At 47.4% G+C, this 27,739-nt stretch overlaps 2 protein-coding genes across 2 annotated transcripts in view; one reads left to right on the top strand and one right to left on the bottom strand.

Annotated features, from left to right (window-relative positions):
- The window catches only part of LOC309567413 (sperm axonemal maintenance protein CFAP97D1-like), a gene marked incomplete at its 3' end in the record, with an annotated part of 379,099 nt that overhangs the window by 81,989 nt on the left and 269,371 nt on the right, over positions 1-27,739 (bottom strand).
- On the top strand, positions 11,588-14,222 carry LOC309566914 (uncharacterized protein; the record flags this gene model as incomplete). The annotated part of the gene is made up of 2 exons (XM_082272252.1): positions 11,588-11,918; positions 13,630-14,222. The coding sequence occupies 2 exons, from the start codon at positions 11,588-11,590 to the stop codon at positions 14,220-14,222; spliced, it is 924 nt and encodes a 307-aa protein (XP_082128378.1).

The following is a 27,739-nucleotide window of genomic DNA, read 5'->3' on the forward strand; positions in this document are numbered from 1 at the left end:
TGCACAACCACCAGGGGAGACTCGCTCTCATTGAAGGGGTTAAGAAGATGCGTTGATCCAGATGCCACGTATCCCATTGCTGAAGGAATCCCTTCTGAAAGGGTCTCATCCTCCACAGGGCCCACTTCACCATGGGGACTACTGCGACCATAGTCCCGATCACCTTCAGGCATTGACGTGCCTGAAGATGAGAGGATGAGAGGGCAAAGCGAATCCTGTCTCGAAGTGTCCCTATTTTTTCCTCTGGAAGAGAGATAGTCACCTTCTCTGTGTTGAACAGAGCGCCCAAGTAGATCAGGGACTGAGTTGGAATCAGGTGACCCTTCTCCTTGTTGAGTAACCAACCAAACTTCTGGAGAGTGGACACGACCTGCTCCAGATGGACTAATAGTTGGTCTCTGTCTTGGGACAACAGGAGGAGATCGTCCAAATAGTGGTGAAGACGGATACCTTTCAATCTCAGTAGGGCTACCACGGCCAATAAGATTTTTGAAAAGGTCCGTGGAGATGTTGAGAGCCCGAATGGGAGACAGATAAACTGAAGATGTAATCCTCCCACTTCGAACCGGAGAAACCTTTGAAAATCTTCGTCCACAGGGACATGAAAGTAGGCGTCTTTCAAGTCGATGGACACCATCCAATCTGCCGGCTGGACTGACTGCTGTATGGACAACAGGGTCTCCATTTTGAACCTTTCTTTTTTTATGAATTTGTTCAAGAAGGTCAAATCTATTACTGGTCTCCATGATCCGTTCTTCTTTTGGACCAGAAAGAGCGGAGAATATATTCCTTGGCCTCGCTCGGACTCTGGAACGGAGATGACAGCCCCTTGAGCAATGAGAGCTTCGACGTAAGAAAACAAAATCTGACGCCTTTCTTCTAGGCATGGTATGGCAGTAGGCAGGAACCTTGAGCCTGGCCTCTCCTTGAAGACCCACTTGTGGCCTGAGGACACCGTCCTGACGGCCCAGGGGTCCTGAATCGAAGCCGCCCAGACATGCCGGAAGGAGCGTAGACGCGCACCCACCCGACATGTCTGAGCGGGCCCACCTTCAAAAGGACTTAGTGGGCTCACGGTCCCCCGAGGAGACATTCTTTGTCGTCTTCCTAGAAGACTGTCTGGATCTCCAGTTCCGGTTGAACTCCCGACCAGGTCTATAAGAACGAGCTTCCCTGGCCCGGTCAGGAATAAATTTTCTGGTAGGCTGTCCTTTCTTGACGTTGAACTGGCGCCGATCCTGGGGAAGAAACCCAGACTTACCGCCTGTAGCCCGGGTTATGGCCTCGTCAAGTTTATTCCCGAAAAGGGAGGACCCCTCAAAGGGAATACGGCACCAAACCTGCTTTGATGCCGGATCCGCAACCCAAGGGCGGAGCCAAAGAGCTCTCTTGGCTGTGACCGAGGACAGCATAACTCTTGCTAATAGACGGATCAGGTCTATGGAAGCCTCCCCAAGGAACGACGCGCCCAGCCTAAGCTCCTGGATTGGAGCGCTTCTGGCCACCTCCTCCGAAACCGATCTGACCGATTCGTCTACCACATCAGCCCAAGACTCCATGGCTTTGGATAGAGCGGCTAAAGCCAGGACTGGCTTATAGGCCATACCTGCTGTAAGGTAGATTCTTTTCAAATCAGAGTCCATCCTTCGGTCCAACGGGTCTTTAAATGAGACCGTATCCTCTAAGGGAAGGGTCACGTGCTTGACCAGTCTCATGACTGCTGCGTCAACTAGAGGAGGAGACTCAAGATGTTTCACATCATCCTCTTTGAAGGGGTAAAGTTTAGCCATCTTGGATACTAAGGAATTCTTTCGTTCCACCTTTCTCCACTCTTCCAAGATAATTTCACCCAACTCTCCCAGGAAGGGAAAATTGACACGCTCCTTATTGAGCTGTTTAAAGTACTTCTTCTGCTTGGGAGGGGGAACAGCTGACTCTTCCCAATTTAAGGTCTCTCTGACCGCTTTAACCAGGGAAGGCACCAAGGTATATTCAAAACCCAGGCAGGGATCCTCATCTTCAGAGTCGCTACCTGACAAGAGCATCGACTGATGGCTTGTGTGGGCCGACTCGAAATCTTCCTGTACCTGGAGTGCCACAGGGGAAGGGCTTGGGGAAGCCGTTGCAGTATCTTGAGAACGACTGACACCCAACTCTGCCAAAGAGTCCTTTACCACTCTCTTGACCAAAGCCTCAATGCGTTGATCGGAAGTATCCCTTTCTCCCGCAGCCTGGGAGAAACATCTGTCACAGAAAAGCTTCCTCTCCGGGACACTAGCGCCACAGCCCCTGCAACCTGCTTTGTCAGGTCTCCGTGCGTGGCTGGCTGAAGTAGACGCTTTACGATGATGTGAGCCCGAACGGGACTTTCCAGTAGAGTGCCGGTGGCGAGAGCTCGAGCGCCTTTCACTTCTTTGAGAAGAGTGCCTAGTCTCTGAACGAGGAGGGCTGTGAACAAGAGAAAAAACAGAAAAAACAGACAGGAAGCTAGGAACACTTGAGTTCCTACCCCCACCCCCTATAACCCACAACCCCACCAAGAAGCCCCAAATACCTGTTAGGGGCGGGCTGACCACCGGAGGGCAAAGTAGCTTCCATTCTGATGCTGACCTACAAGAATGAGCCGGACAGCATGTCAGAAAAACCAGCAAAGCGGGGGGGGGGGGGTTGCTCCCAAACTGGGGCCAGTACTCACCAGGAACCAAGGTTAGCAGGCAGAGCGGCAGCGCACAGCAAAACGACCACAAAACGAACGATTTTCGTATGTGTAACACCCAATATCAGCAGTGTGTACAAACACAACACTGCTGACAGCTATGGGGTTTAAATATGGCGCCTGGTGACGTCATCAGCGATCGCCACCGACGCCAGCTTACTGCGCATGCGCCGTGCTTACACAGCGCATGCGCGAGAACCAAGCCTCGTTCCCGAGGCGCCGCACATGCGCAGTAGCGCGCACCGGAGGCCGGTCAGGAAGTGAATCGCTGACCGGCCCCGGACCACTAGCCACCAGGGAAGGCAGGAGAAAACCAGGTAAGACATAAAGGCACGAGCAAGCAATAAAATAAACAAAATAGCTGCCATGGAGGACTTTGTACTCACGGACCGCAGATCACCAGGGATGGATGCACACACCGGACTTATCTCATTCTTAGGGTACCGGCCACCCGCAGCAGCTGGGCTTTTTGGCCAAGGCTGCATACATCTTCGCCCCTACTCCATACCCCGCAGCAGCTGGGGCTTATTGGAGAGCTCCATACCCGACTGGTAGAGCCATCCATCACCCGGAATCCATCTTCAGGTAGGATATCAGGTAATCCTTTGGAGGACAAAAAAAGAACACGTGTGCTGAACAGGAGCAAAGATTTATGGGAGTGAGGTCCTATGGGTAGGTTTGGAGGCGGAGCCAAACCCGATACGTATGCTGCCATGGAGTCTGTCAGGAAATTAGGTGGTTCAGGTGTCATTGGAGTTACAAGATGAAAGGGTAAAAAAAAATACACCTGACTGATGTTCTAACCCTTCTCAATCCTAAATAAATGTGTTTTTGCTGATATCACTGTTCTCATTTAAAGCCTCGTACACACGCGTTGAAAATTGGCAGGGAATTTTAGTCCGACGACCAATCTGCCGATTTTCGGTTTGTTAGTATGATGAGTAACCGACTCCGACTTTTCTGCCGTCAAAACACGTCCGATTTTCGTGCAGTTAGTACAGATTTCGACAGGGAAAAATCTGATCAGCAAGTCTGGGCATGCTCAGAGAAGAAAGACCACAAAGAAAGCAAACCAACACATGACATAACTTCTGAAGTAGAATTTTGTCGGCTGAGAAAATTCATGTGCAGTCTAGGCACATTCCAACCAACAAAACACCACTCTGGACAAAAGACGGACGATCGGTCGGCCGATAATCGTTGCGTGTGTACTAGGCTTTAGAGATATCCCATCAGTTCCTGCTCTTGTTATTCTCTGTCACTTGGAAGAAAAGAGAGGATAAATATTTCCAATAGACACACAAAAAAAGCAATAAAACCTGACAGAGTTTGTAACAATTGATAAAATGTTTTGCTAGAATTGTAAAGGTGAGAAGAAAACTAATGTCATAATGTCTCAGATTGTCTACTACATGACTCAGTCACATACTTCTATTGTTTCTGATAAGGCATCTCAATCGTCTTGTAATGGACAGGGTGAAAATGGACCTGGTCATGAAGTTATGATCAGTATGGGATGACTACATTAGGGAAATGATGACATAACAGAGAGAGAGGGTGAAGGAGAGCTCTTCTTTTCTTACAGTACTGTATATCCAATGATTGATACCAATGGTTACAGTGATCATCTCCAATGGCTCCATGCCCTCCAAGATTATTACTTAATCTGCAATAAACACAGGTGGCTTTGTGCCTCAGTGATCCGATGCACAGGAATGTCTTTTAACGGTGTCCTAGGTGATGTTTCCACAATGATTAATACATTATATTCTGGAAAAGTAGACCTGTGTACGTTTTACTTTGAAGCCTAAATTACTACTGTCTTAATATAACCCACCTTGCAAATTTTTTTTGTCAACTGGAACCTTACCCCCTGCTTTGCCTTGACATGAAACACGTGATGTCATGATCTCCTTTTGAAAGGTTCTGGAGTCAAGATTAGTACCAATTTTTCTGAATCCTTTTTATGGGCCCCTGATGGTCACATCTCATTTTGAGGACTGTTTCAAGGCTCAAGGCTCCTGCAAACTTAACCACTTTACCGCCGGAAGATTTTGCTGTCTTACGTCTGGGCCACTTTTTGCGATTCGTCGATGTGCGACTTTAACTGACAATTGCGCGGTCGAGCGACACCGTACACAAACGAAATTTACGTCCTTTTTTCCCCATAAACAGAGCTTTCTTTTGGTGGTATTTGATCACCTGTGCGATTTTTACTTTTTGCGCTATAAACAAAAAAATAGCGTTTATTTTGAAAAAATAACAATATTTTTAAAATTTTTTATATGAAATTCCCCCTAAAAAAAATGGAAAAATCAAAATTTTTTAAAATTTTTGGCCAATTTGTTTTCTGCTACCTATGTTTGGTAAAAAAAATCACAATAAGCGTATTTTGATTGGTTTGCGCAAAAGTTATTGCGTTTACTAACTAAGGGAAAGATTTCTGTAATTTTTGGTGTTTTTTTTTTTAACGATTAATGGCGGCGATCTGCGTTTTTTTTTTTTGCGGTACTGCAACATTGTGGCGGACAGATCGGACCGCTGACTGACATTTTTTACACTTTTGGGGGGTACCAGTGACATTTCTACAGTAATCAGTGCTATACATATGCAATGTTACTGTAAAAATGACACTGGCAGGGAAGGGGTTAATTTTATTGGAGAGGGAGGGGTTAATGCATGCCTGGTGCTTACTAACGTGTGTGGGGGGAGGTGACTGAGTGACACAGGGACAGATCGCATGTTCAGCTATCCTGAACCCTGCAATCTATCCCTGCCTGTCACTTAGGAGATCCGCCCGCTTTGTTTACACAAGTGGGCGGATCTTCAAACTCGATTCCCCGACGATCGGGGAAGAGTGGCGGCGATCGCCGCCGCTCCTCCCCTGGCCCGACTCCTGCTGTGACTGAAAACAGCGGGAGCACGCCTCCGGCGGCGCGCGAGCGCAGCTTACAAGGGGAGGAGTCCAGCGACGTAGGTCTACATCGCTGGACAGAATCGAGCCACTTTGCCGCAGTACAGTCCCAGTGACTGGTCGGCAAGTGGTTAAGCATTGACTCCCTATGCACAATTGTGTCTGCAGAGTGAGCCAGTCTCCTAAACTTGATCATTTTGCAATATTTCTTTGCCCATTCCCCAGTATTCTTCTCAAGAGAATATTTATCATAGTAAGTTGCATTAAAGTGGTTCTAAAGGCTCAATGTTTTTTTACATTAATGCATTCTTTGCATGAAGGTAAAAAACCGTCTCTGTACAACCACCCCTCAATACTGAGCCTGACCTTTCTGCAGCACTGTGCATGGGAGCCCTCGGCTCTGCTGGGCCTCTCCCTCCTCACTCTCCCCCCTCACTCTCCCCCAGTGAGCCAATGAGGAGAGAGAGGGGGTGGGGCTAAGCTGCGGCTCTGAGTGTGAATGGAAGCACAGAGCGGTGGCTCAGGAGCAGGTGTGCCCCTATTGCAAGCTGCTTGCTCTGGGGGCAGGAGGGAGGGGCCAGGAGTGCCAGTGGGGATTGGCGAAGAGGAGTATTAGGGCTGCTCTGTGCAAAACAATTACACAGAGAAGGTAAGTATAACATGTTTGTTATTAAAAAAAAATTGATTGCTTTTTTTATCACTTTAACTCCAAAAAGCAGAGTTTAAGTTTCTACCACCATCACCAACACCAGTTACCACTAACCTACAACACCAGTAGTTAAGGAGTAGGAAAAATTGCCAACATCCATAGGTACTACTCTCAACAGCATGGTCACACCATCCCCTGTATTTGCTTGGTTACTGAGCCACAATTACATCCTGCCACAGTTACATCCTGCCACAGTACGCCAATAGCAAAGGATCAGTTTCCCACTACCTTATCATCTTCTTTTTTCACCTTTGTCTAAGGTATTTTTTTTTTATAAACATAAGACAAAGGATACCTCTGATTAGTTATTCATCATTAATAATTGTTACATTTATACAATAAAGTGTCATCTCCCCTACAGTAGGTCAATGTTTTTAGCAGCACACTGGCTGCAGATTTGTTTAAATAAAAAAAATAAAAATTGGCAGAACCATACAAAGAGATGCTTATGATTTGGGAAGTGCGACACACACAGGGGACAAAAGGGAGATTCATTTTTTTTTCTTTAAAAGCAAGAACGTGAAGACCAATGTAAAATCAATTTGTTTAAAAGGTGAAGGGACCCTGACTGTTGTGTGATTAATAAAAGGGCATAATAAATAATGTGCAAGTGTTAGCCAACCTATTGTCAGTCCTACAATATAATGAATATTATACTGTATATTACAATATGGATTTGAAATAAACAGATTAAAAACAAAACCTACGGCACCGTGGCCCTGAAATACCTGGGTACGCTGCCCCCCCCCCCCCCAGACCCGTCAAATGTCTTCAAATTGAACTTCCCACCCCTTCTAAGCAACATACACGCTCTGTTAGACAAATGGACACTGGGCCTTCATTTGTGGTTTGGCCGGTGCAATATTGTGAAAATGTCCATTCTCCCGAAACTTTTCTTCTAATTTCAGACCTTACAGGTGCATATCCCGATGTCCTTCTTTAAGCAGATAGTTGCCCTTTTTACAAAATTAATCTGGGCGGGGAAACGCCCCAGAATAAACAAACGCATCCTGACGCTACCTAAAACACACGGGGACATTGCAGTTCCCAACACCTTGCAATACTACCAGGCAGCCCACCTGAACAGATGGGTGGACTGCTGCAGGCATGAGTGACTGAAGCTCTGGACGAGTTCAGAACTTTCTCTCTATTCGGTTTTCCTCCCCGGAGCACCGTGGTGCTTCCAAACGTTCCCGAAAGCCATCAAACAACACCCATTTATCTGGCCTACTCTCCGTACCTACGCTGCTGTTCTCTCCAGACGGGGTATTTCACCTCCACACTCGCCCATGTTTCCTATCCTGGACAACCCGGCCTTCCCCCCTGGGCTGTGAGGGGGGCAGGTTTCGGGAGCTGTTGGAGGGGGGCTGCTTCCAAGCCTCGCAATTTCTTACCTCCAATGCCTGGCCCACCCTCTGGCTCCCGACGGACTCTCAAGGTCCTTTCACTCTCTCTCGCTGGCAGGCCCTACAGCTTACGCATTTTCTGCGTAGCCTAGGCTCCCCTTCCCTTTATGGTAGGCTCCAGACACATTCCTCACGCAGATGTACTCCCTTCTTTCCTCACCCCTGGAAGATTTCATCCTCCCGGTCTGCTGAAATGGGAGGGCGAGCTGCACAGGACCTTCTCTACGGCCCAAAAACTGAATATTACCCACTTAGCACTCCACTCCTCTATCTGTACCCGCATACAAGAAACTAACTACAAGCTGCTCATGCACTGGTACTACACTCCCATGAAACTAAAGCGGTTCTTCCCTGAAGTGTCAGACAAGTGCTGGCGGTGTCGACGGGAACAGGGCACTTTACTCCACATTTTCTGGGGCTGCTCCAAACTCCGGCATTTTTGGCAGGAGGTGCGGAAAATCTCTCAGAAGATGACTGAATATCCTATCCCAGATGACCCGGCCTTATTTTTACTACACTGTTCCCGAATCCCACTCAAACAATATAAAAAATCAGTTCTCTATCATCTCCTTAACGCTGCCAAGGCCTGTATTGTCCTTCATTGGAAAGACCCGACACCACCCTCGCTCTCTCTGTGGTTGAACAAGGTAAAGGCGATCAATACATATGAGGCACTACATGGTGAAGCTCCAGGTCGCTGAGCCTGAGGCTTGGTGCCCCTCGCTGGTCTCCTTCCTCTTACATCTCCTTTCCTTCTCTTATGCTCTCTCGCTCTCCTCCTCTTTCCCGTCTCCCCCCCCCTCTTTCTCTCCCCTCCCCCCCCCCCCCCATTGCTCTAAACCTCCATTTACATGTTTTTGATTGATTCACTTTGCATTACAACATACAAACGACTTATGATCTTCGCTTGCTGCTCTCAGCTTTGTCTTTCCTGGACAGACTGTTTATGACGATTATACTTTTTTCCTGAATTTGAGTTGTATGTCACGATGCTTCTTGTTGTAATCTAGTACAGCCCGGAGCAAAAGAACAAAAGAAATAGGCGGAGGGATAGCATGACTTGGCCATCAGTGGAATTGTCTCTGAAAGGGTTAACATGTTAGGCAGTCTGGGGTTTGTCCTTCTATTGGTCAGGACAGCTAAGGGAGGGGCTGTTAAAGGGGGGAAGTGAGCTCACTGTAGTCTTTCCCGCGATTGGTCAGGGGAGCTAAGGGAGGGGCTGTAGAAGGGGGGAAGTGAGCTCACTGTAGTCTTTCCCGGGCTTCAGTTCCAGCGTGGGTGAAGAAGCATTGGAAGCATTCGGATCGTCTGCTGCCGTCGGGTATTGTGGCCCCCCCCCCTCCCCCCCGCTATTGCCCCGCACTGCCTGACTATCTCCCCGTGCCTCCTCCACCTCCTCACTGCTTTTAAGCCCCATGTCAGACGCTCGGTCCCTCGTGGAGCAGCTGCGGTCCATGGCTGAGTCCATGGGACAGGACTGGCTGCAGCAGCAGGTCTCCGGACTGCTTGCCCCGGCCGCAGCGACTGCAGGGGGGAGACGTGCTCGGAGGACTCGTCCCCCGGAGCGCTTCAGCCCCCCCCCTCCCTCTAGAGCTCAGCGCCGCTTTGGGAGCCCCTCGGAGGACCCTCCAGGCACGTCGGAACAGCGCTCTCCAGCTGTCTCCGGCGCTGGCACTGGGAGGAATCCCCGTCATCGGCGGAGCTCTGCAGGTGGGGGCCGCAGCCACACTCTCTCCCCCCCCCCCCACCTGGGCGTCGTGGGCATCCAGAACATGCGGCTGCCTCCCCTGTGGATGCTCCGGCAGAGGGGGCAGCCCGGCGTGGGATGGTCAGTGCGGCGGGCTCCGGTCAGTCCGGTAGAGCGGCCGGAGGCCCCTCCCGCCCCAGGGCCTCTTCATCATCTTGTCGGGATCTCGGTCAGGGCAGATCCCCTCCCCCCAGCACCAGCAGGAAGAGGAAATCGTGGGGGTCTGCCGTGCGGTCGGGGGACTGCAGTCGTCTGAGCCGGGATGGTCGTCCGAGTCCGGGAGCGGTCGGTGCGGCCGTGCCAGACCTTTCTACCGCAGATGCCCTGCATGAATCTTCCAGGTCCGAAGGCGAGCTGTCCAGCGCGGAGGAAGGGGCGGCGCCACGTCCGGCGGCAGCGATGGAGTCCGGTGACGCGGCTGTGGGGTCCGTTCCTAGTCAGCCCGGTGAGTACAATTTTGCTTCCTTGTTTTCTTCACAGAGTGTGCAGTCTTCTGGGGGGGTGAGTGGGGGGGTGGGGGCCCCCGGGGCGGGTCTAGTGGCGCCTTCTCCCGCTGTGAGCGGGTTCTCCTCGCCCCAGACAGCGGGCATGGCGTCTGCCGTGCCTGCTTCCGTCGCAGCGTTTCAGGAGCTGGTGGCGGGTTTGCGGGTTTTGGTACAACGTTTGGACGCGGCTGCTCCTCCCGCAGCGTCGCCGGTGTCGGCTTGGGTGGCTGCTTCGCCTGTGGTTGGCGTGGCGGTAAATCAGGGGCAGGCTGCCCCCCCTGCTGTGGTTCCGTCTGGTGCGGCTCTGGCGGGGGGCGCGGTGGGTGAGCGGCCCGCGGCCGAGGCGTCTAAGGACGCGGGCAAGGGCGCGGATTCTGTGCGTTTGGCGGACTCCGCCAAATGCGAGGTTTATGTTTGTTTTGAGGGTCCTTTGGGCGCCCATCTCAAACCGGAGGTGCGGGAAAAGATTTTGAAAGGGGACTATGTGGAGATTTTTACCCTTTTGTCCTTAGAGAAGTTTAATCTGGACCGGATTAAGCCTGAGGAGTCCAAGAAGGAGGATGAGGAAAAGCGCCGGTATCGCCTTATTCCGCGGACGTTTAGCAATTGGCTACAAGCGTTTGCCATTTTTGCTAGCGTGATTGGGGAGAAGCACCCCGAGAATTGTTCACCTTTATTCTGCTATCTTAATGCCATCGGCGAGGCCCACAGGGTGTATGGGGGTGTAGCCTGGTTGCGGTATGATGAGCAGTTCCGTCAGCGTAAGGCGGTGCGGCCGTCGTTGCGTTGGGATCATAAGGACATCGGTCTATGGATGAACCTTATGACCTCGGCGCGGGCCTCCTCTTCGTTTTTTCCAGGGGGGGCCGGGAGTCCGACCACCCCAGGACAGCCGGCCACAAAACGACGGGGTTGCTGTTGGCAGTTCAACGAGGGTACCTGTAAATTTGGCGCCAGCTGCCGTTACAAGCATGAATGCTCCCACTGTGGCGGATCCCACCCCTTGTCCCGGTGCTTTAAGGCAGGCAAGTCCCGTTCCGGCGACGCTTCGGGAAAAAGGGTGGACTCCGGTGAGGGTGGACAGGATGGCCCCCTTCCTAAATAGGTACCCGGATCGACAGGCCGCTCGCTTGTTGGAGGCGGGTTTCTCGGGGGGTTTTGTCATTCCTTGCTCCCTGGCTCGGATTCCTCCCCTGGCTGACAATTTGCGGTCGGCTCAGTTGCACTCCGCGGTGGTTTCGGAGAAACTCGCCAAGGAAGTGGCGTTGGGGCGTATGAGCGGCCCCTTTTCTGTCCCTCCTTTGCCTGATTTGGTGGTCTCCCCATTGGGGGTGGTCCCTAAGAAGGAGCCTAATAAGTTTCGGCTGATACACCACCTTTCTTTTCCGAAGGGTGGGTCGGTCAATGATGCCATTGCCCCAGAGTCATGCGCGGTTTCATATACCTCTTTCGATGCTGCGGTCTTCTGGGTCCGGCACTACGGCAGGGGTTCTCTGATGGCAAAGACTGATATTGAGTCAGCTTTTCGGCTATTGCCGGTTCATCCGTGCAGTTTTCATCTTTTGGGTTGTAGATGGTCTGGGGGTTTCTATGTGGATCGCTGTCTACCTATGGGGTGTTCCGTTTCCTGCGCCTTGTTCGAGACCTTCAGTTCCTTTGTGGAATGGGTGGTCCGGGATGTGGCGGGGGTGAATTCGGTCATCCATTACTTGGACGACTTTCTGTGCGTTGGCCCACCTTCTTCTAAGCTCTGTGGTGTACTGCTGGCTACGGTTCAGCACATAGCAGAGCGTTTCGGTATTCCGCTGGCGGCGGATAAGACGGAGGGCCCTCTCGCCGTCCTAAAATTCTTGGGGATCATTATAGATTCCCAGGCCATGGAATGTCGCCTGCCGGAGGACAAGCTGTCGGCTCTCAAGGATGAGGTGCGGGTGGTTGCCGGTAAGCGTAAGGTACGGCTTCGCGAATTGCAATCGCTCCTGGGCAAGCTGAATTTCGCTTGCCGCATTATGCCGATGGGCCGGGTTTTTTGTCGCCGGCTCTCTTCTGCCACGGCTGGGATACAGTCCCCCGGGCACTTTATTCGTTTGACGGGGGAGCACGCAGCTGACCTGAGGGTGTGGCAGGTTTTCCTGGACACGTTCAATGGGCGGTCGTTGTGGAGGGACGGGCCGGTCAGCAACAGTGATATTGATCTTTTCACCGACGCGGCCGGGTCGGCCGGGTATGGTGCATACTTCGGGGGGCGTTGGAGTGCGGAACGATGGCCGGAAGACTGGCGGGGGGCAGGTTTTTTGCGCAATCTGGTCCTCCTGGAATTGTTTCCGGTTCTAGTGGCCATTGAGTTGTGGGGGGGGTTGTTTCGTGACAAGAAAGTCCGTCTCCACTGCGATAATTTGGGGGTTGTCCAAGTCATCAATACTCTGTCTGGGTCTTCTCCGCCGGTGGTGCGGCTCCTGCGTCATCTGGTATTGCGTTGTCTGCAATTGAATGTCTTTCTGTATGCTGTGCATCTCCCGGGGGTGAAAAACACTTTGGCTGATGCATTGTCTCGTTTTCAGTTGGACAGGTTCCGGGAGTTGGCACCGGGAGCGGAGCGACACGGCACCCCTTGTCCACGACGGCTTTGGAAGATTGCATTGGCATCGCCTCCGGGTTGATTCGCGGCTCCTTGAGTGGGTCCACGTGGTCTGCCTACACCAAGGTTTGGCGGGAGTGGGGGGCCTTGTTACTTGAGGCAGGGGTGGATATGCTCGGGACAGAGGTCAGGAATCTTTTGATCTATTTTATCTGCTTGAATTTCACGGCGGGGGTGTCGGTTTCTGCGGTCAATCGTAAACTATCGGCTATTGCTTTTCTGTGTAAATTGAGGGGTGTTGCGGACTTTACCAAAGATTTTTTGGTTCGGCAGGCGCTGAGGGGTTATCGGCGGGGTGCCCCAAAGCTTGACGGGCGCCGGCCGATCACGTTTGAGCTCCTGCAGATGTTGTTCGCCCAGGTGGGCGGGGTGTGTTTCTCCAGTTTTGAAGTCCTTTTGTTCCGGGTCGCCTTTGCACTGGCCTTTTACGGGGCTCTTAGGGTGAGCGAGCTCGTCAGCTCCTCTAGGGCGGCACAAGGGGCATTACAGATGGCGGATGTTCACAGCGATGGTTCTTCCGTAGCTTTGATTATCCGCCGTTCAAAGACGGACCAAGTCGGCAGAGGCGCATCCGTGCGTCTTGGCCACATACGGGGCTCGCCCATTTGTCCGGTTTCGGCGTTTCTCGCATATCTTAGGGTTCGACCGGCTGGGTCCGGTTCTTTCCTGGTGCACGCGGACGGGTCGGCCCTGTCCATTTTTCAATTTGTTTCGGTGATGCGCCGTTGTCTTACGGCCGCAGGCTTGCAGGCACTGCAATATTCTTCCCACTCGTTCCGCATCGGGGCTGCTACAGAAGCTGCTAGGTGGGGTTTGGATGAGTCGGTTTTACGGCGTATTGGTAGGTGGGAGTCAAACAGATTCAAGCTTTATGTCCGCCCCCATTTGGTGTAACCGCGGTTCTTGCAGGGTTTCTTTTTTGCTTGTTATTTGCTTAATATGCTTGTTTTGCCCCGTTTTTTCCTTTCTCTGGCGCTGTTTCGTAGTGTTATCGTTGGTCTGTTTTCATTTCAGGTGCGGTGGCCCTCGTGTGGATTTTGGGACACTCTTTTGTCTATTGGGGGGCCAGACGGGCGGATGTTCGGCCGCAAGGGCGACAGCTTGGTATCCCTCGGTCTGAGGCTACCGTCCGGTGGATCGGCGTTCCAGGCATGTTGTGGGGCAGGGTGCTTCCAGAGGTACACAGGGTATCCCGGTTGGACAGGGCCCCGGACGTTTTAGTCATCCACGCCGGCGGCAACGATATGGGTGTTAGGTCTTGCCGCCACCTGATTCGGGACGTCAAGTTTGACATTCTCCGGCTACGCATGGAGTTCCCGGACACGGTGGTGGTATGGTCGGACATTGTGGGCCGCGCGTCTTGGCGTCAGGCCCGGTCCGTGGAAAAGTTGAACAAAGCCCGGGTGAAGGTCAATAAAGAGGTTTCCAGGTTCCTCGTGCGTAACGGGGGGTTCGTGGTCAGACACAGGGAGTTGGAGGTTGATACATGGCGGTATTTGCGCAGTGATGGGGTTCACCTCAATGCGGTGGGCATAGATCTTTGGGCCCTGGGTCTGCAGGAGGGGATACAGAGAGCGTTAGGTTTTTGGCGGGGCACAATGGTGTGAGGTTTCCCACCTTGTGCTGTGGCGGTTGGGGGTCTTTTGAGGTGTGTCTGGTAAAACCTGCTGTACTCAGCAGCTGAGGGACCCATCTAAGGTATGGAGTCACCTGGGGAATGCCATGTTAATAGATGGGTTAACTGGTATTTTAAATTGGGAGGTATCTGCTGTGTGTTGAGGTCGTCCCCGAGCCGGTGCTGCGGCTGGGGACAGTTAAGAGTTACACAGATACACAAAATGGTACTTGGTATTTGGGGCCTCCAAAGATCGGCAACCTTATGTGATCTTTTATTTGAATATTTTGGTTCCAGTTTTAAGGAACGTGTTATATATATTTTGTTATTAGTTAATAAATGGCCACGTTGGCCAATTTTACTCCAATAAAGGTGTCCGTGTATTTATTGCAGGAAGTTCATTGAAAGGGTTTGGGATTTGAGATAAGGGTTATGGTAAGTGTCCAAATTTCATCTGGGGTGCCTTAGTCAAGTACAGCCCGGAGCAAAAGAACAAAAGAAATAGGCGGAGGGATAGCATGACTTGGCCATCAGTGGAATTGTCTCTGAAAGGGTTAACATGTTAGGCAGTCTGGGGTTTGTCCTTCTATTGGTCAGGACAGCTAAGGGAGGGGCTGTTAAAGGGGGGAAGTGAGCTCACTGTAGTCTTTCCCGCGATTGGTCAGGGGAGCTAAGGGAGGGGCTGTAGAAGGGGGGAAGTGAGCTCACTGTAGTCTTTCCCGGGCTTCAGTTCCAGCGTGGGTGAAGAAGCATTCCCGCCCGCCCGCCCCTACATTGGGATGTCTGTTTCATGTGTTTATGTGCTGATTTTCGGTTGGGGGTCTTTGGAGGTGTGTCTGGTAAAACCTGCTGTACTCAGCAGCTGAGGGACCCATCTAAGGTATGGAGTCACCTGGGGAATGCCATGTTAATAGATGGGTTAACTGGTATTTTAAATTGGGAGGTATCTGCTGTGTGTTGAGGTCGTCCCCGAGCCGGTGCTGCGGCTGGGGACAGTTAAGAGTTACACAGATACACAAAATGGTACTTGGTATTTGGGGCCTCCAAAGATCGGCAACCTTATGTGATCTTTTATTTGAATATTTTGGTTCCAGTTTTAAGGAACGTGTTATATATATTTTGTTATTGGTTAATAAATGGCCACGTTGGCCAATTTTACTCCAATAAAGGTGTCCGTGTATTTATTGCAGGAAGTTCATTGAAAGGGTTTGGGATTTGAGATAAGGGTTATGGTAAGTGTCCAAATTTCATCTGGGGTGCCTTAGTCATGTAATCTTGCTACTTTCTTTGTATAACTGCTTTTGGGACCGTATCAACAGCCCAGTTACGTGTTGTTCATGTGCCTTATTGAATAAATAAAGAAATTGAAAAAAAAAAAAAAAAAAACCTACAAGTAGTCTAATAAAATCATTAAATGGAATCAAATACAGAGCAATACATTATATTGGAATGTCAAATAAAGTCTTGATGGTAATGTAATTAGGTCAGTGCATTACACTTGTGTTGTATAGGGAAAATTAACTGACAAATAAAACTAATGAGATTTTTTATGAGAAGTCTATGGTGGTCGAGAGGCTGAATCTTATTAAATTGTTGCCATTTCTAGAACTAAAAGGCAAACTACCACAGAAAAAAAACAAAAACATAGTAAGATGGGCACAGCCATGGAAGGACATGTGCCAATTCAAAAAAAAAAGTAAAAATACTATGCAGTGGGAATAGGGTCAATTCATGTGGCTTAGAAGGTTGACATACAAAATATACAAATACTTTTAAAATGTGTATATATATATATATATATATATATATATATATATATATATATATCTACAGTATCTCACAAAAGTGAGTACACCCGTCACATTTTTGAAAAATGATTTATTAGGCTGGTCGCGCCACTTACCTCCACCTACCATTTGCCCCGCTTGTTATCTCATTCACGTAAGCTCTCATGTTTTAAAATACAGGTATTGTTGATTCTGTTAGTTGACTGACATGGTTACGACAGTCTTCTGCAATGTATGTCACACGTTGTTATTGTTATTTGTTATTTGATATTCTTCTTCAATAAAATATTTGAACAAGAAAAATGATTTATTCTATCTTTTCATGTGACAACAATGAAGAAATGACACTTTGCTACAACGTAAAGTAGTGAGTGTACAGCTTGTATAACAGTGTAAATTTACTGTCCCCTCAAAATTACTCAACACAGCCATTAATGTCTAAACCGCTGGCAACAAAAGTGTGTACACCCCTAAGTGAAAATGTCCAAATTGGGCCCAAAGTGTCAATATTTTTTGTAGCCACCATTTTTTTCCAGCACTGCCTTAACCCTCTTGGGCATGGAGTTCACCAGAGCTTCACAGGATGCCACTGGAGTCCTCTTCCACTCCTGCATGATGACATAATTGGGGGGTGTGGAAAGCGGGGTCCCCCAGGGTTCTGTCCTGGGGCCAATCCTGTTTAATTTATTCATAAATGATCTAGAGGAGGGGATATCGAGCAAAATCTCAGTATTTGCGGATGATACTAAACTAGGCATGCCAATATCTTCTGGGCAGGATGTGGAAACCTTACAAGCTGAACAAAATAATGGGGTGGGGAACTACATGGCAGATGAGGTTCAATGTTGAAAAATCTGGGTGCCAGAAACCAGAAAGCAAGCTACTCACTAGGGGGGGAACCTCTGGGTGAGTCTAGGATGGAAAAGGACCTGGGGGTACTGGTAGACAACGGGCTTGGCAGCGGCATGCATGCCAAGCTGCTGCAAGCAAAGCCAACAGAATACTGGGATGTATAAAAAAGGGGATTCACTCCAGAAATAAAGAGATTTTTCTCCCACTCTACAAGACTCTGGTCCGGCCATATCTGGAGTATGCTGTCCAGTTCTGGGCACCGGTCCTCAGGAAGGATGTCCTGGAACTGGAGAAAGTCGAGAGAAGGGCAACAAAAATAATTAGGGGAATGGAGGACATCAGCTATGAGGAAAGACTACAAGCACTGAACGTTTTCTCTCTGGAGAAGAGACGATTGAGGGGGGATATGATATCAATGTACAAATACTGTACTGGCAACCCTAGCATATGGAAAAACCTATTCAGAGAAAGGAAATACAATAAGACACGTGGCCACTCACTAAAACTAGAGGAAAGGCAGTTTAACCATAAAATACATAAGGGGTTCTTCACTGTAAGAGCAGTAAGGATGTGGAATTCTCTTCCGCAAACAGTCGTATCAGCAGGGAGCATCGGTAGTTTAAAAAAACTATTAGATGGGCACCTTAGAGACCACAACATACAGGGTTATGCAATGTGCGGTTAACAGTAGACACACACACATCATAGGTTGAACTGGATGGACTGATGTCTTTTTTCAACCTCGCTAACTATGTAACTATGTAACATCATGGAGCTTGTGTTTGAGGATGCCCAGCGTATGCTCAAAAGGGTTTAGGTCTGGAGACATGCTTGGCCAGTCCATCACCTTTACACTCTTTAGCAAGGCAGTGGTCGCCTTGGAGGTTGTTATGTTGGAATATTGCCCTGCGGCCCAGTCTTCAAAGAGAGGGGATCATGCTCTGCTTCACAATGTCACAGTATATGTTGGCATTCACTCATGCAGACCCAGACCATGACACTCCCACCACCATGCTTGACTGTAGGCAAGACACACTTGTCTTTGTACTCCTCACCTGGTTGCCACCACACACGCTTGACACCATCTGAACCAAATGAATTTATCTTGGCCTCATCAGACCACAGGACATGGTTCCAGTAATCCATGTCCTTGGTCTGCTTGTCTTCAGCAAACTGTTTGTGATCATCAATAGGATTAGAGATTACATCAGCTATCAGTGAGAGTATTGTTCATCAATCACTTGGGTACATCCTATAAGCAGCACAGATCATCCATCTATAGGATTATAGATTACATCAGATATCAGTGAGAGTATTGTTCATCAATCACTTGGGTACATCCTATAAGCAGCACAGATCATCCATCTATAGGATTATAGATTACATCAGATATCAGTGAGAGTATTGTTCATCGGTCACTTGGGTACATCCTATAAGCAGCACAGATCATCCATCTATAGGATTATAGATTACATCAGATATCAGTGAGAGTATTGTTCATGCGTATATCTATAACCACCACAGCTCATCGATAGGGCTATCGATTGGTCAGTTGCGTATACCCTATATTGATCTGTATCAAAATCATGTCTGGAAGGCCGACAAGGAGAGGCCAATGCTCACAGGCCACAAAAAGAGGGCAAGCAGCCTCTGTGTCCATTGTGAAAAGTTGTGGTCACAGTCAACATAGTGCATGCTCTTGCAGGCGGGACATGCCCGTTCCTTTATTTCTGGTGCTGCCCGTGCTATTCAGCCACAAGATGTTGAAGAGTTGGTGGAGTGGATCAATAAGCCGTCCTCATCCTCCTCGTCCTCTGTCGCCCATGCTCACAGTAGTTTGCCTTCCACCTCAGCTGCCAAAGCGGCCAGTTCCACAGGCTCCTTCTCCACTGTTGACCAACTGACTTTTATCAAAATGAATCAGTCCTGGATCAACAAGAGCTATCAAGCCCCTGATGCTGATGTAACTGATTGAATTTGCTAGGGGTCTGCCATCCCTTGAAGACTGCATATGCTGCCTATATTATTCCTCTACCTTGATTCTGCTAGCTTCCAACAATGTTTTTGGTTTAGGTCACTACCAACCCCCAAGGCCTAATTTTTCTGCACTTGCATGACAGGTGCATACAATTTAAATGTTGTATGTCATTTTTAACAGCAGGCCCTGTCCCTGTGCCCTGCTAACTGTGAGGAGTTACAGTGTTCAGGCACCAACCAGACCAAAGGCCCAATATTTTTGCACCTGTATGACAAGAACATGCAATTTCAAATTTGTATGGAATTCTTACCATCAGGTCCAGTTCCTGCACCCAGCAAGAGTGTAAGATTCTGGTACCTTCGGTACCCTTCCAGCCCATTTCTTCCGCATATAGCTACCTATCCCTTTAAGCCGCATGACGTCATCACTAGGCGCCGCTCTGAGCGGCTATTTCAATCGCCGGCTTTCACTCACAAGGTGTTCGTGCAAACCGCTTGTTACACAGCCTTGTCTGACGCTGCCGAAGCCTCCAGCTATTTCCTGTATCTCGCTACTGATCCTGTATCTCGCTACCTGATCCTTGTCTCATTACTGGACCCCTCATCTCTCTAAACCAACTAGTGATAAGTACCCCACAGGGGATTCCTTCCTATCAACTTACACTATCTACTCTTGCATACTAAAGACTGTTGCTATCTATGCATTACTATTTCTATCATCTGCACTGTTACATAGATTGCTAGCTCTTGAGTCTACTACCATCAATATCCTTGCACTCCTTGCAGGAGTTAGCAATTCCTGTACACTTCATCTGCTGTCCCCTACCACCTGTTATTTGTACATGATTGCTAACCTATCTGCATACTATCTATCACCATCTGCTAACACTCCTGAACATTACTATTGAGTGCCTATCATTGCTATCACTACTCACGCCTGTCCTTTCAGCACATCACCTCTATACTATCGTATACAACCTATCACTCCAGGAACATCTTATCTGAGTGCCTGTATATTTGCATGCTGAGGCAGGCTGGGCCACAATGATGAGTCTGGAGAGTTGGATATGGTGATTCAACACATCTCTACACGACTACTGAGTGGAAATTCTGCAGCTGCAAATCCAGTTCACTAAACAAACGCTGGAGCGTTACAAAGAGTAACTGCGAGGGCTTGGTTACGGTGTTCAGGCACCACCAAAGCAAAGGCCCAATTTTTGGCACCTGTATAGCACATGCAATTTCAAATTTGTATGGAATCCTTACCAGCGGGTCCCATTCCTGCACCCAGCAAGAGTAACTGCGAGGCCTTGGTTAGGGTGTTCAGGCACCACCAACAGCAAAGGCCTAATTTTTGGCACTTGTATAGCACATGCAATTTCAAATTTGTGTGGAATTCTTACCAGCAAGTCCCCTTCCTGCACCCAGCAAGAGTAACTTAAGGTGTTCAGGCACCACCAACAACCAAGGCCAAATTATTCAGCACACCTATGTTAAGTTCATGCGATTTCAATTTCATATCTAATTTCTAATGGCAGGGCCTGTCCCTGTGCCCAGCAAGAGTAACTGTGAGAAGTTGGGGTGTTCAGGCACCACCAACAACCAAGGCCCATTTTTTCTGCACCTGTATGACAAGTACATGCGATTTCAAAATTTGTTTGGAATTTTTAACAGTAGGGCCCGTTCCTGCACCCAGCAAGAGTAACTGTGAGGGGTTACGGTGTTCAGGCACTACCAACAATCAAGGCCTAATTTTTCTGCACCTGTATGACAAGTACGTTTGATTTGAAATTTGTACAGTATGTATATTTGTATATGACATTTTTTGCTTTAGATTAGAAATGTCAGTATTGCTGCAGCAGTCTACATACATCGTAGAGATGCACTACTTTACAGGCACATTCAGGGGACCCCCAGGCACGATACTTGAAGGAATTTTGCATTTTTATAGTTTCACTTTAAGCCTCATTAAAATCAGTAAATCAGTGCTCCTTTAAAAACTATTGTTTTTAAAAACTTTTTTTCATTGCTACATGTTCCTCGGGTCAGGACCCGGACCCCCATACACTTTTTTGGGGCAATAACTTGCATTTAAGCCTTCAAAACGAGGTTCGAGCCCCATAAACTTCAATGGGGTTTGTTTATTCTAACAAACTTTTCCTCTGTTCGCGGTGTTCTATTGCAAACCAAACCGGGGGGGGGGGGGGGGGGGTTTGGGTGTTCGGCTCATCACTACTCAACACACAGCCATTAATGTCTAAACTGCTGGCAACAAAAGTGAGTACACCCCTAAGTGAAAATGTCCAAATTGGGCCCAATTAGCCATTTTCCCTCCCCGGTGTCATGTGACTCATTAGTGTTACAAGGTCTCAGGTGTGTTAAATTTGGTGTTATTGCTCTCATTCTCACTCTCTCATACTGGTCACTGGAAGTTCAACATGGTACCTCATGGCAAAGAACTCTCTGAGGATCTAAAAAAAAGAATTGTTGCTCTACATAAAGATGTCCTAGGCTATAAGAAGATTGCCAAGACCCTGAAACTGAGCTGCAGTACGGTGGCCAAGACCATATAGCGGCTTAACAGGACAGGTTCTACTCAGAACAGGCCTCACCATGGTCCACCAAAGAAGTTGAGTGCATGTGCTCAGCGTCATAGCCAGAGGTTGTCTTTGGGAAATAGACGTATGAGTGCTGCCAACCTTGCTGCAGAGGTTGAAGGGGTGAGGAGTCAGCCTGTCAGTGCTCAGACCATATGCTGCACAATGCATTAAATTGGTCTGCATGGCTGTCATCCCAGAAGGAAGCCTCTTTTAAAGATGATTTACAAGAAAGCCGGCAAACAGTTTGCTGAAGACAAGCAAACTAAGTATATGGATTACTACAACCATGTCCTGTGGTCTGATGAGACCAAGATAAACTTATTTGGTTCAGATGGTGTCAAGCGTGTGTGGCAGCAACCAAGTGAGGAGTGTGTGAGCGTGTGTCTTGCCTACAGTCATGGTGGTGGGAGTGTCATAGTCTGGGGGCTACAAGAGTGCTGCTGGCACTGGGGAGCTACAATTCATTAAAGTTCATTAAAGGAACCATGAATGCCAACATGTACTGTGACATACTGAAGCAGAGCATAGTTACATAGTTAGCCAGGTTGAAAAAAGACACAAGTCCATCTGGCTCTACCAATAAAAAAACAAAAAAAACAGTAACGAAAACCCAACCATACAATCCCATATACACAATCCTATACCTGCAGTTGGTCCAGAGAAAGGCAAAAATAAACCCAGCAAAGCATGATCCAATTTGCTACAACAGGGGAAAAAAATTCCTTCCTGATCCCCTGAGAGGCAATCGGATATTCCCTGGATCAACTTTACGTATAAATATTAGTACCCATTTATATTATGTACACCCAGGAAAGAATCCAGGCCTTTTTTTAAGCAATCTAGTGAGCTAGCCAGAACCACCTCTGGAGGGAGTCTATTCCACATCTCTTACGGTGAAGAAACCTTTCCGTATTTGGAGATGAAATCTGTTTTCCTCTAGATGTAAAGAGTGCCCCCTTGTCCTCTGTGTTGACCTTAAAGTGAACAACTCAACACCAAGTTCACTATATGGACCCCATATTAATATTATTATTATTATATAGGATTTATATAGCGCTGACAGTTTACGCAGCGCTTTACAACTTGATGATAAACAGTACAAATACAATACACTTTAATACAGTAGGAACCAGAGGACCCTGCTTGTTAGAGCTTATGTATTTATACATGTTGATCATATCCCCCCTTAATCTCCTTCTCAACAGAGAATAAATTCAGTTCATTTTTTCATAGCTGAGCTCCTCTATGCCTCAGTTTGGTTTCCCTTCTCTGCACTTTCTCCAGTTCCCCGATATCCTTTTTAAAAACTGGTGCCCAAAACTCAGCTGCATGTTCCAGATATTAGGTATTACTAATGATTTGTACAGGGGCAAAATTATCTCTCTCTCTGGAATCCAAGCCTCTGTTAATACAATAAAGGACTTTGCTTGCTTTGGAAACCCTAGCTTGGCATTGCATGCTATTATTAAGCTTAGGATCTACCAGAACACCCACATCCTTCTCTGCTATGGATCCCCCCAGTTCTACTCCACCTAGTATGTATGATGCATACATATTCTTAGCCCCCAAGTGCATACCGAAGAAAGGAAAGACACTGCTCCAGGTGTACAGTCTGTGGTGATTGCCAGGAGATAGGATATCCAATAGAGTGCTGGCCCCAGCCCGCCTTTGTGGGAACACTTGTAGGAAAAGAAATAGCCACACATCCAGGGATTCCAATAGGTTTCAAATACCTTTATTTCCAAAAAGTTGCAAGTGATGACACCAAAGACACCAGCATGAAGTCTCGTAGATGCGTTTCACACATACATCTTGTGCTTAATCATTACAATGACTGTAGCTGACTATATACGCCCCCAAGTGCATAACTTTACATTTATCAACATTAAACCTCATTTGCCACATTGTTGACCAATGAAACAGTGCATTGAGGTCAGCTTGTAAGTTGGAGACATCCTGTAAAGAAGTTATTCCACTGCAAAGCTTGGTGTCATCTGCAAAGACTGAAACGGTACTTTAATCCCCTCCCTTTGGAGACTTGGCCGAAGGACAGTATTCCAACATGATAATGACCCCAAACACACCTTCAAGACAACCACTGCCTTGCTAAAGAGGCTGAGGCTAAAAGTGAGGGGCTAGGCAAGCATGTCTCCAGACCTAAACCCTTTTGAGCATCTGTGGGGCATCCTCAAATGGAAGGTGGAGGAGCGCAAGAAATCCAACATCCACCAGCTCTGTGATGTCGTCATGGAGCGGAGGAGGACTCCAGTGGCAACCGTTGAAGCTCTCATGAACTCCATGCCTAAGAGGGTTAGGGCAGTGCTGGAAAATAATGGTGGCCACACAAAATATTGATTTGGACATTTTCACTTAGGGATGTACTCACTTTTGTTGCCAGCGGTTTAGACAATATTGGCTGTGTGTTGAGTTATTTGTGAGGGGTGTACTCACTTTTGTTTTTTGTTTTATATATACATTTTTGTTTTATATATACATACATACATACATATACAGTATACATATATACTGTACACACTGCATATACACAGGAGGAGGTTTTTATTTTTATCAAAACAGTGTGCTGGATAAAAAACATATATGTCTTTAGAAAATGTATTATACAGTTGAGCTATAGTCAAGGTAACTGACACATATTTATGGTGCTAAATTTTTCCCGGGCAACAAACTTTGGGCATAAAAGGTTCTGAAAAAATGCTTGAGTATAAGAAAGCTACTTCCAACCTTACCTAGTCTTAAGCTGCTCCCCAGGGAATAGTCAGTTAAATGGAGAGTACACTATATCAGTGGTCCTCAACTCCGGTCCTCTGGGCCCACTAACAGGCCAGATTTTAAGTATTACCTTGGGGAGATGCAGACTAGAATACTGCAATCACTGAGCAGCAAATGAGATCACCTGGGATGTATTTGCAAAACTGGCCTGTTAGTGGGCCCCGAGGACCGGAGTTGTGGACCACTGCACTATATTGTCAAAAGTATAGGGGCACCTGCCTTTACACGCACATGAACTTTATTGGCATTCTAGTCTTAGTCCATAGGGTTCAATATTAAGTTGGCCCACCCTTTGCAGCTATAACAGTTTAAACTCTTCTGGGAAGGCTGTTCACAAGGTTTAGGAGTGTGTCTATGGGAATGTTTGACCATTCTTCCAGAAGTGCATTTGTGAGGTTAAGAACTGATGTTGGATGAGAAGGCCTGGCTCCTAGTCTCCACTCTAATTCATCCCAAAGGTGTTCTATCAGGTTGAGGCCAGTCAAGTTCCTCTGCCCCAAACCTGCTCATCCATATCTTTATGGACCTTGCTTTGTGCACTGGTGTGCAGTCATGTTGGAACAGGAAAGGGCCATCCCCAAACTGTTCCCACAAAGTTGAGAGCATGAAGTTGTCCAAAATGTCTTGGTATTCTGATGGCTTAAGAGTTCCCTTTACTGGAACTAAGAGGCCAAGCCCAATCCCTAAAAAACAACCCCACACCATTATACCCCATCCACCAAATGATTTGGATCAGTGCACAAAGCAAGGTCCAAAAAGGCATGGGTGAGCAAGTTTGGGGTGGAGGAACTTGACTGGCCTTCACAGAGTGCTGACCTCAACCTGATAGAACACCTTTGGGATGAATTAGAGTGGAGACTGTGAGCCAGGCCTTTTTGACCCAAACATCAGTGGCAGACCTCACAAATGCTCTTCTGGAAGAATGGTCAAACATTCCCATAGACACTCCTAAACCTTGTGGACAGCTTTCCCAGAAGAGTTGAAGCTGTTATACCTGCAAAGGGTGGGCCAACTCAATATTGAACCCTGTGGACTAAGACTGGGATCCCATTAAAGTTCATCTGCGTTTAAAGGCAGGCGTCCCAATACTTTTGACAATATAGTGTATATCTGATGAATCTTTAACATATGATGGCAGGTGTTTTACATATCTCTGAAGATGGTGATCTATGTATTGTGTCAGACAGCATAAGAGGGAAATGATTCTAGAAATGGTGTGTCTACTTATAAGATTGAGAAGATTATAGATTTTAGGTGACAGATAAGACAGATCTTTTTGGTCTTTTAAATAGGGTGAATTCTTTTTCTTCTTTTGTGATAAAACCTTGTTTAAACAGTGCTTGAAGAAAAGTGATGAAATGATGGCTGCAGAGTGATGTCACATCATTATCCAGAACGCTATAATATGACTAGCCTAATATATTTTCAATAACTGTTCCACTCCTCCTTGTATAAATGTGTGATAATCATTTCTGAGTTGCTCTTCAGTGTTTCTAAAACATCCCTTTTGATTTGATTTTGATTTTGAACTTGGAGTACAGCTAAAATCTGCTATCACTAGAGACTGAAAGATAGCTACAAAATCCTCCTTATATTGTAAGGGGTTGGCACTAGAGGAGACTTATAAATCAGTGGCTGACAATATCAACCTCTGCAAACTGTAAATCAAAAAGGCTGCAAACAGCAGAGTCTATATTTTGAGGGCTTTTGGTGTGATAATGTTATGTGATATATCAAGATATATCTGACATCAATCGTGACAGAACACCACCGTGTTTTTAGGTGCCATTAACCACTTAAGCCCCGGAAGATTTTACCCCCTTCCTGACCAGGGCCTATTTTGCGATACGGCACTGCGTGACTTTAACGGACAATTGCACGGTCGTGCGACGCTGTACCTAAAGGAATTTCACGTCCTTTTTTTCCCACAAACAGAGCTTTCTTTTGGTGGTATTTGATCACCTGTGCGATTTTTTTGATCATACGCTATAAAAAAAAAAAAGATCAACAATTTTGCAAAAATAACAATATTTTTCATATTTTTTTATATGAATTTTCCCCCCCAAAAAAAATTTAAAAATCAAATTTTTTTAACATTTTAGGCCAATTTGTTTTCTGCTACATATTTTTGGTAAAAAAAAAAAAAAATCGCAAAAAGCGTATTTTGTTTGGTTTGCGCAAAAGTTATTGCGTTTACTAACTAAGGGAAAGATTTTTGTCATTTTTGTTATTTTTTTTTAATACATAATGGCGGCGATCTGCAATTTTTTTTGCGGGACTGTGACATTGCGGCGGACAGATCGGACCCTTGACTGACATTTTTGACACTTTTGGGGGTATCAGTGACATTACTACAGTAATCAGTGCTATAAATATGCACTGTTACTGTAAACATGACACTGACAGGGAAGGGGTTAACTTTTTTTTTTTTAGAGGGAGGGGTTAAGAGTGTCCCTAAGGGCGTGCTTCTAACTGTGATTGGATGTGGCTTGAGGTGTAAGAACAGAGATCAACAGTCCTACATAGTAGAACCGTATGATCTCCATTCTTACACAGGGGAGAATGACAGGCGGCTTTGTTTACATTAGCCGCCTGCCTTTCTCCTGGTGTAACGGACGATCGCAAGTGCCCGGCGGACATCGGGTCCGCCGGGTACACGCGCGGGGGGGGGGGGGGGGGGGGTCCGTGACCGAGCAGGAGCACGCATCCGGTGGCGCGCGCTCGCTCCCCAGAGCCTCACAGGCTAGCAACGTAGTACTACATCGCTTTGCCTGTGAGGGGCTGACTGCCGACGTAAATAGTCGTTAGGCAGTCGGCAAGTGGTTAAAATGAATGTAAATGAACATGAAACTTCATACAAAATGGTCCTATGAGTGAGGAGGACAAAAAAGGAATGTGGCTTCTTGCTCAGCCTGAAAATTTATGGGAAAGGGGTCCTATGGGGTAGGAGCGTGGGCGGGGCTACACAAATGTACGTTGCCACGGAGCCTTTCAGGAAAGAAGGTTTTTTTACCTTAATGCAGAGAATGCATTAAGGTAAAAAAAAAAAAAACCTTCGGTTTTTACAACCACTTTATAAGTTAGTATGCTAGGCTATAATACTGCACAGAAGATAGGCCACTATACAAAACACACAGAGGGAGCACCGACCTAGTGCATTAACCCGAGACAAATAATTTATTGTATAAACACACGGTAAGTAAAGGCAACAGAACATTGCACATCACAGATTTCAGTAAATTCCATTCAATTTATCAACAGTCACTAAAGACCCGATGGGCTGACGCCTTTCGAGGAATTCCTCTTCTTCAGAGGCTCTGAAGATGAGGAATTCCTCGAAATGTGTTGATACATTGGATGGAATTTACTGAGATCTGTGGTCTCGGGTTAATGCACTAGGTCGGTGTGCCCTCTGTGTGTTTTTTATAGTTGCAGTCTTAGACCTCCCTAAAAGTCTTTGAGGGCAGCAAGACCATGGTTACCCCTTTCTAAAGGCAATGAAG

Source organism: Pelophylax lessonae (genome assembly GCF_965119305.1).
Source record: "Pelophylax lessonae genome assembly, chromosome: 11".
Classification (NCBI taxonomy): domain Eukaryota; kingdom Metazoa; phylum Chordata; class Amphibia; order Anura; family Ranidae; genus Pelophylax; species Pelophylax lessonae.